The sequence below is a fragment of the Cynara cardunculus genome (assembly GCF_001531365.2).
Source record: "Cynara cardunculus var. scolymus isolate 2C chromosome LG 11, CcrdV1, whole genome shotgun sequence".
In the NCBI taxonomy this organism is placed as follows: domain Eukaryota; kingdom Viridiplantae; phylum Streptophyta; class Magnoliopsida; order Asterales; family Asteraceae; genus Cynara; species Cynara cardunculus.
The window spans coordinates 4,738,922-4,748,921 of record NC_037538.1 but is presented as its reverse complement, the minus strand read 5'-3'; the positions used below and the strand labels follow the sequence as shown (position 1 = coordinate 4,748,921).

The following is a 10,000-nucleotide window of genomic DNA, read 5'->3' as shown; positions in this document are numbered from 1 at the left end:
AATTCAAAGACTCCTGTCAAGAAGAAATCCTACAATCTTCCATGTATTCCATACATCAATCTGCAAAAAATTTACACAAAAGCTGCCTGCTTTTTTTTACACAAAAGGCAGAAAGTTGTATTAGTGCTCTAAATGAATGTCATACAAGTTTTGAAACAATCAAGATTTGAAACTGTGATTGATGTTCAAATGTATACATTATAATAACAACAAGTGTATGGTGTGAAGTCATTATTGTAGTCTACTTGGGGATTGAAAAGACTTCCAAGATAACTGGAGAAACATTCCTCCCCCAACCCCACTTCAGGTCTTGGCTGATCTCACCACAAAAAGGGAGATAACCCGTGAATTCCCAAAAAAAAGAGTACAACAGTCGACATCAGAATTACACCCAATTAATAGATAGAAACAGGTGATAATAGCCAAGAAATTTGAGTACAATGTTTATCTACATGTTAAATTACACCCGATAACAGCGGAATGCAGATGCCCCTCTGTCTTCCAGGATTCAGTTGGGAATCTTGAAGTAATCGCCGTGTCTGAAACAGAAACAGATAAACTTACTGATATGCAGTAGGGGCGGTTGTTTCTTGATATCTCTTAATAACAATAGTACAAATGTTGTTTCTCACATTAAATTATTGATTCTTCAGGAGTCGAAACGAAGTGGAGTATACTAAAAAATGTAAAGAGGTAAAACCAAGAGAACTTAAAAAGAGGTGACCCGCCCTCTCCCACAAAAAAAGCATCTGAACATGAATTGGGTTCTTCAATTCACTCCATTTCTGCTATGGCCTATGTGAAAAGAATTTTACCTTATTCAACGGTGGAGAAAGTTACAAGTTTTTTTAGCATTAATAATAGATATTCAAAGTGAGGGATAACAAGCGAAACTATCTAAGGAATGCTGTCTTAACTTCTCCTAAATTAGTGTCACCCTAACCTTTTTCCACATATCACCATTTATATCCTATGTCTCATTGTGTCACCAAAACTTCCACCTCGGCATCCACGTGTTCACTAAATTCATCTTGTGCACATGTTGCCTTTTGAAGACCCAACATTCTGCCCCATAATTGGCGGATGTTTGGTTGATTTTCCATTAAGTCCTGTATGGATAAAGTTGTTTGTGTGGGATGGGATGATTTTGGTTTGGGAGGGATTTTTCATAGAAGGAAGGAGCATGTTTTTTAATTTGGAGGGACATGTTGGGAAAAAACTTGGCTTTCTGCATAGAGCTCCCCCCTAAAAGCTTACCAAATAAGCCACTTTCTATATCATTAAGCCACTACCACACAATCATGTATAGCTGACCGAATAAGCTGTGATCCCCATTAAGCTCATTAAGTTGCTAACAAACAGGTCCCAAGTCTCACTGTCGTCCGACAGAACATACATTTCAGGTTCTACGAGACTTTCTAATGACATAAGGGTCCCAGAGCTTGAATTATCCTATGGTTGACATCATCATCAGTCAAGATATTCCAGAGATGCTCTTACTATAGAACATGCATTTCAGCTCTTACTATTGAGGTGCTGTTGAAATAAATTAAATTACTGCATATGAAGAAATTCCATCTTCGGGATCCATAATAGATATAGTTAGCTATAAGTTTGTGTGCGCCAAAATTTTACATATTATCAGAGTAAGGCTAAATTTAATGATAAATGTTACTTACATAGAGAAAGGTAATATTGCTACTCCATGATCTTCTGTTGTTTCAGCTCATTTAATAGTTCAGTCAACGAGCCCATAGTGTCGTTTACAAACTCATCCTTGCCCCTGCACAGCAACAATTGTTCTTGAAGACTTTGCACAAGTGTTTTAAGTTTCTGGATATGCTTCTCCTGAGACAGGATTATCTGCAATGGCAAGATGATATTCAAGAGTTATGAAAACTACTCAAATAACAGCCCATTGAAGATGACATCTGAACTTCGAAGCTCTAGAGTTCCAGATGATAGGACCCAGAATACATCATATAGCTTGCAGATATACGAGTACCATTCTAGACATAGTTAACTAGAACGTAATATCATAACCCAGAAATGATTCAACAAGTATGTTATCTCAAACTACTACATTTGCCATAAAAAGGTCATTTTGCAACAGATTGTAAAGACAAGAAGTCCCAGGCATTGATTTAGACACTCAACCAAATTGAACTAGTTGACATCTCTGATCTTGAATCCCTCTATTCTCTTGATGATGAACCCGATGATCAGGCGTTATGCTCAATCGCTCACTCCGACTCGTCATCAGATGGAGAGTCTGAGAGCATGGCTAACTCTATAGAGGGGAACCCAACCGAGGACTTGGGAATACGAATAACATCATTCCAATTCTTTTGGTTCCCCTCTTTAGAGTTCGCCTGGCCTACCTCACTTAACATCCTCCTCCTAAGGCAAGTCCCCTATACTAAAAGGTGCATCCAAAGGTCTACATTGGAGATGAATCAACCATCTCAAGTGGTGTTGCTTCGTTGTCTTGTCAACTGGTGCCACCCACCTCCTGGATATCATCATTTCTTTAATCATTCCGTCCTTGATATCTAGCTTATTGTCTCTTATGTTTCAACACCTGGTCTTAAGGTGGTCAACACTTTTATTCCATATAACACCATGCTCAATGTGAAAACATGCCACTATCAGTTAATGCTTGTAGTTAACACTCAATAGGTATAATCTTACAATCTATGGGTGACACTCGATTCTTCTAGCAAGGAAATGACTCAACAGTTTCTAGATCAATCACCAACACTCTAGAAAAGTGACTTAAAAGGAGAGATAGAACCAGAGATCTGATGATCAAATTAACCAGAAAGAAAAAACAAAAAAGAAATACATAAATTGGAACATCAAGACCATGGAATGGGGACCAAGAAAAAAGGCTTTTAGATATCCTTAAAATCAAATTTTTATATGACTTCCCTCTTCTTAGTATCCCTTTTATAAACCAGTGAACACCATATACGAATGATTACCCACCCCTCAATATCCTTCCCATACTACATCAGACGTATACATAATCACATTCTATTATTTATTTTTTCAAGTATTTCCATAAGGATATGTCTACGTGCGATAGCTGCAAATTCTAAAAAAAGAACAATGAATTTTGAATACGTAGGGATAATTTTATATTTGGTTTGATTAGTATCCATTATCAGGTTAGGAATATGAAATTAGGCAGATGATAGTGGAAGCTATGACGGACACTTGCTACAGGAAACAAATTCCCACAGTGGCCCTTTGATTGGGTGTTGTTGCAACATTACCTATGGTTAAATCCTTACCTTTAGGTATTCAAACTTAGCACAAAGGAGGTATGACAATATATCAATTGGTGCTTAGAAACTAATCTTTTTTATCTCTATGCTTGTTTATATGTATTGTCTTTAAAAAAATACATGTTCTCTCTTCTTTAGGCTCCCTCCAAAATCCCAAAGTAAAGATTGCATTGTGTTGACAATAAACATCATGGCCAGATACTCACACAATCGAATCACAGGCTTATGCATGTCTTCTGAAAACTTCAAGATAGCTTGTACACGGTAAAAAGGTGAGATTTTTTATCCAAGAGAGTGCAAAGTTTTCAGATGGTCAAGTTAAAGCTAAAACCAAATCAAACCAAATGTACCCAATATATCCCACTCGAAAGTAGGGTCTTGGGGGTAGGATGTACATAGACCATTCCTCTATCTCAAGGGGTAGAGAGGTTGTTTCTGCGAAGACCTCCGACTTGCGAAAAAAGAATTGGAGAGATATAAGAGATTTTTTTTTGGCAGGTTTCCTTTTTTGAAAGTTTTGAGAATTTTGAAAAGGAACCTGAGAGCATGAGATGTAGTAAACTAAAACTAGAACAGAATATGTGCAGTTTTGAGCATGATCCCGTTAAAGCTGATATAATGAAATAGAAGAGCTTGAAACAAATAAACAAATGAGGAAATCGCTACTAGATACATCTTTAGCCCCACCATATAAACCATCCCCCTTTTAAGCATATACTTAACCATAACAAGAGCTAATGCCCAAATGGTTAAGCTAGAAGCACACTGAAATCACTTATGGCTGCTTAATAAGAGTAAATAATCCTTGATATAAATTCTTAGCAAAGTGCAGTGAACTATAGAGTGCATTATATTCAATAAATTGCCAGATCATTTAAAACTTATCATATGTTACAAGATGACGGAAACCTAAATCATCAATAATTTGAGAATCATAGATGAAATCCTTCCTTAATTAGGAAAGAATGAATTACATTCCCGCTTTCCCATGTTAACAATCATTCATTAACAGGTTCTAGTTCTTAGTAGGTTTATTAGCACAAGTAAGGAATACAAATCTTCCACTTTTAGAGTTATTTCCACAACTCTAAACACCCATATGGCCATATATCTTTATTTGTGTTAGTATTTTCTATGCGTAGTTAATGGAGTACATGAGATTAACACATCCATTTAACTAGATCCAAACTCATAACCATGATAGAAAATGATATGAAATCCTTGCCTTCTCTTTAACAGATTCCTCCATCTCTAGAACATACTGCTGCTTTCTCGAAAGAGCTAATGATCTTGCTTCTACCTCATTTACAATTTTCTGTTTCCAATCCAACTGGGAGGTCAACACCATCAACAAAAGCAACGTAACTAACAGAAGGGGTCTGGACATGGCTAGACAACCAACTTTCGTAGTTACCCTGTTAAATTAGAGAAGTCCAAGATGTTAAACACGTCGATTCATGGTCAATCATCTATCAATTTCCAGTTCTAAAACAGCCATAAAACTGACTGAAATTTAGGGAAACAAAACCTCCCAAATAAACCCAAGAAGACACTTAGCATCAAATTCATAACATTCTTCTTGTTTCTTGTAAATAAGGAATCAAACCGAAAATAATTTCGTAATACCGTGAACAAAAAGCATACAGAAGAATCATCCTCGGATTGTACATATGCATATGTCTAATTATGCTTGAATTTAGTTACAGTCCAAGGGGTACCTTCAAAGACTTCTGTCTGACAGTGCCACCGGAGAATTTGTGGATCGACCGACGGTAGGGCAGGGACTGGCAGACAATTTCAAGTCGCTGTCCACACCCAATAATTGATTCGTTTCAGCGATTTGGCATATAGTTCCTGGCATATAGTTTTAAGTTTTTGAGCAAAGTACGATTTTCATCCTTGTGGTTTTAAAATTTCTATTTTAGTCCCTATAGTTTAAACCTTCTTGTGGTTTTCTCTTCCATGGTTTGTAATTTATTCCTTTTTTTTACCCATAAAACTAAATCCCTTAAAAATCATCCATTTAATTTGGGGGTATTTATTATTTGATTTTTTTATTTTTTTCTTTCTGGTTTATTAAATATAATTTTTGGTATTTTAGTCTTTTTAATTTCATCAAATTATATATTTTTTGATAAATAAAATTATATTATTTTGTTATTGTTTATGATAAATAATAAAATATTTTTTATACAATTAGTTATTTCATAAATTTGGTTATTATAATTTTAGTTTCATATTAATTCATTTTCTGTCACACTGTCACTACCATTATTCTAGTGCAAGTAATTGGGTACCCTTCACATGATAGTATGGTTTTTATAGAACCAAACAATTAACCATATTTGGTTATATTTACCAATTCTTTTCCTTAACCCGAAAAAATTGGATAGATCTACGAGAAATCTTATTCAGTTAGATATGGTAGATTCAAATGGGATACAAAAAGAGTTGACTGYSGAGYCGTATGAGGTAGGAAACTCTCAAGTACGGTTCTAAGGGAAGGAATTAACTCTTGTATACTAGCCGTCTCACAGGTTCTCGTTAGCAAGGATAGAGAGACAAAAGGAAAGCTTCGAAAGTAGGTAGGCTAGGGAGATGATTTGAGAATTCTTCTGATATTGAATTGTAGTCTAAATAGAATCATGATCTAAAGATACCCATTAACCATAGTCTACAAAATATAGACCCCTCGCTCAGTCGATTCAAATGAATAGTCATTCGACGAAAAATCATTTATTTGAATATCTTATTTCCTATCAAAATAAGCATATAAATACGATCACTAGGATTATTAACATAAATGTATGTCATTTTACTAATAGAACTTATAACTCATAAACTTATTGTAACACATTTACATAAGACATTCATTTATTTAGTATAATTGAATGACTTATATACATTTGTTGGGTAAAAATAACATAAAAGTAGTTAATTGTTTAGTCCTATTAAAGTATAATCCCTTGGTCTTGCACTTGCACTTGAATGATGTTAGTCGTAGCAATCGAACTCATAAAAAACTAAACCTATAATATATCCCAAAAAAAAAAAACTAGTTAAATTAAAAATATTTAAATCAATATCATAAACATTAACAAAATAATATAATTTTTTATCTATTAACTTTTTTTTTATCAAAAAATACATAGTTTTATTAAATCAATAATACCAAAAAAAGAAAACTAAAATACTCTTAAGTTAAACGAATAATTTTTAATAAATTTAGTCTTGAAGACAAAAATAACGATAAATTACAAACCATGAGAACGAAAATCACAATTCTAAAACCACAGAGATAAAAATCGTATTTTTTCTCAAACCACAGGAAGAAAATCATAGTTTACTGTAATTTGTCCTTTTTTCGTTTTTTCAGAGTGAAGTGAATTCCGCATTAATTATGATTTAAAATTTTACGTTATCAATTATGATTAAAGACCTTACACTTTATTAATTATAGATATGATGTCGACGATTGTAGTTTTTTTTTTTTGTCATTGTCCCTCTCTCATTGACAAATGTTGTTAACTCAAAGATAAGAAGACCAATATGCCTATGATTTTTTGTCCTTTCCTTATTAAAAATAAGAATATACATCATATTTTTATACACAAAAATAATGTCGCCTGCTTTCATCTCTGGCGTAGCCATCTCCATTGTTGGCCTCCGTCTCAATRAACCTCTCTTTCTTCTCCTTCCCTTCCTCCATCTTCGCTCTTTGCCACCACCAAGTATGCCCTATGTCAGTTACAGTTTCGAGTTTAGCAGTTGAATTAAGCAYMATGTTTAGTTCATAGACAATATGTTAGGTGGAGAAAATTCAATATTCTTTTATACACCAGGTTTTGCCAGTATCCTAATAAAAGATTGATAAAACTTTCGAGTTTGTCTACTAGATTTGGCACTAAAATCAAAACCCCAAATCCTGAATCTTTATTCGTGAAGTAGAATGATCTAAAASTAGGGAGAAAGCTTTCAAGGGTGTTTTCGAATGACTACAGAAATTCAACAAGATGATTCTTGATCCTTAAGGCGCACCTTTGAATCAAATGAACCATTATCACAACCAAAGTCCCCCTTCCTCACTAGTGACTTCGTCGCCCCCTTCCCCATCAGTGACTTCGTCGCCCCCTTCCCCATCAGTGACTTCAACGCCCCCTTGCCCTTTGGGTTTTTTAAATTGAACATAGGGATGTGCAAAAATTCATCCAATCCAATTTAAACCAACCGAACCAATTAAAACCAATCGACCATAAATTGGATATCCAATTGTAATTGGATTGAATCGGATCCAAAATTTCAACATTCAAATCGGATCAGTCGGATCTTGGAAGGCAATCCAACAACCAATAAAACCGAAACGATCCAATCCAGTGACTATCCAATGACCATCTAATTATCATCCAACTAATATCCAAGTAATAACTATATATAATTATTAACATTTTAAGATAATGATTTTTAGTTGATATTTATATAAATATTATTTTTTAATAACTTAAGAAAACACATGAATAATTGGTTGAAATGGTGGATTTATTGGTTGTGTATTGGATAAAAAGATTGGATAAATCCAATCTGATCCAATGAATAACCAATAATAGCATCCAATGGATGGAACCGACCTGATCCAATCATCCATTGGATTTGGATAGGATATGATGTCCAATGTTAATCAGATTGGATTCGATGACAAAATCCAACATCCAATGAATGATTGAGTCAGATCAGATCGAATAGGGTGGGACGGGGTTTGGATAGGGTGGACAGGGTAGTGGTGTGCAGGGGTGGTGTGTAGTTGTGACGATGTCATTAGTGACATGGTGGTTAGTAATGTATGGATGGGGCGATGGGTGGAGTAGTCCAAACAAAGACGGTTGTTTCAATTCTTTTGAAAGATTCCATTACAATTTCTATCAGCCAAATACGTAGTCAAATTCCATTCAAATTTCTTCAAAATCAAAATTTCCCTATAGATTACAATTCCATTAAATATTATTATTTGAACCAAATGTCCCTTAAGTTTTTTGTAACAGAATCTTTTTAAGAAATTTCTTAAATTCATAAATATAATAAAAAAATGATGCTGCATAATAACACATTAAATATTAATAAAGAAAAGAATAGTCAAATGTTCTAATCCAAACTAAAATAGTAAAATAAGCTTCACATGTCATTCTTCATATATAATAACATGTTGGCCTAAATAATACACTAACAAGTCAAAATGTCAAATGTCATGTCTCTATTTTTTTTTTCCTTTATTTAAAACTTAAACTGAAAATTTTCAAATTTAGAACTTTGAAATAATACTTAATTAATAAATCAAGAGATTTGTCTTTCCTATCATCTGATTTAGATAAAGTTCAAACGAGAACGTTAACTATTTAAGAAAATAAGAAAAATATCGTTAATATACAAAATCATATGTGATTTACATGAATGTCAAGAAAATAAAAATGGACGGCTTTTGAATCTGGATGATTTTGTACGTGAATATATATATATATATATATATATATGTGTGTGTGTGTGTGTGTGTGTGGAGAAACGATCAAATGAAAATCGTCTTCGTTTGTGTAAACCATGTAAATCAATCTCATACATCTATTTTCTTGATCAATGGTCAAGATTAGTTTAGGTTATATTAGGAAATTAAAAAAAAATTTATTTTATAATACCTATAAGGGCAAACTGGTAACTTTGGTAGTAGTAATATTAATGGCAACAATATCACGTATATCGTAATATTAATGAAACAAAATCATTTGTAAAATAATATATTAATTTTATGTTCAAATATTATAAATAAAATTACATCCATTATTAAAATAGATCAACAATATTTAACATAATAAAATCTTTTGAATAATAATAAAAAAATTACTACTACATTTCATGAACGAAATGATTTCACAGTTTAATCAGATGAAATGGTTTCATTGTTCACTAATTACACAAAATTTTCTTAGAAACCATGAAATGGTTCACTTTCTTCAATCACCCATTACATCTGCCAGCATGGTTTGATGAGAAATTTGTCATTTCATGCTATTGATAATGAAATGATTTCATTGTTCACCTAATTACACAAAATTTTCTTAGAAACCATAAAATGATTTCACTTTCTTCAATCACCCATTACATCGGTCAGCATGGTTTGATGAGTCATTTGTCATTTCACGCTATTGATAATGAAATTGTTTCACTTTTCACCTAATTACACAAAATTTTCTTAGAAACCATGAAATGGTTTCACTTTCTTCAATCACCCATTACATCGGCCAACATGGTTTGATGAGTCATTTGTCATTTCACACTATTGATAATGAAATTGCTTCACTTTTCACCTAATTACACAAAATTTTCTTAGAAACCATGAAATGGTTTCACTTTCTTCAATCACCCATTACATCGGCTAACATGGTTTGATGAGTCATTTGTCATTTCACGCTATTGATAATGAAATTATAGCACCCATATCATCATGCACTCTATTCATCATGCACCCTATTCATTTTGCACTAATTTCATGATGCACCCATTTCATAATCATTTTCACTTACTTCATATACCATTTCACCATGTTCGAAACCGATTTCATGAATATTTTTTTTTATTCTATTATTGATTTCATGGATTTATTAATATAATATCTTTGATTTTATGAATATTGACAATAATAAACTGAGACACAATATAAATAAATC

At 33.1% G+C, this 10,000-nt stretch overlaps 1 protein-coding gene across 1 annotated transcript; it reads right to left on the bottom strand.

Annotated features, from left to right (window-relative positions):
• Nucleotides 1-154: 154 nt before the first annotated feature.
• On the bottom strand, nucleotides 155-4,998 carry LOC112521446. The gene is made up of 4 exons (XM_025130308.1): nucleotides 4,917-4,998; nucleotides 4,516-4,705; nucleotides 1,680-1,863; nucleotides 155-539 (listed from the first exon to the last, which is right to left on the bottom strand). Exons 1-3 carry the CDS (start codon nucleotides 4,964-4,966, stop codon nucleotides 1,699-1,701), a joined length of 405 nt encoding a protein of 134 aa, XP_024986076.1. The 5' UTR covers nucleotides 4,967-4,998; the 3' UTR covers nucleotides 155-539; nucleotides 1,680-1,698.
• Between the last annotated feature and the right edge of the window lie 5,002 nt (nucleotides 4,999-10,000).

Coding starts and splice junctions, on each gene's coding strand:
- LOC112521446 (XM_025130308.1), bottom strand. CDS start 4,966: ATGCATATGTACAATCCGAGGATGATTCTTCTGTATGCTTTTTGTTCA. Junction 4,706..4,916: donor CTGTATGCTTTTTGTTCACG/GTATTACGAAAT, acceptor CTAATTTAACAG/GGTAACTACGAAAGTTGGTT. Junction 1,864..4,515: donor AGGAATCTGTTAAAGAGAAG/GCAAGGATTTCA, acceptor TTGCCATTGCAG/ATAATCCTGTCTCAGGAGAA.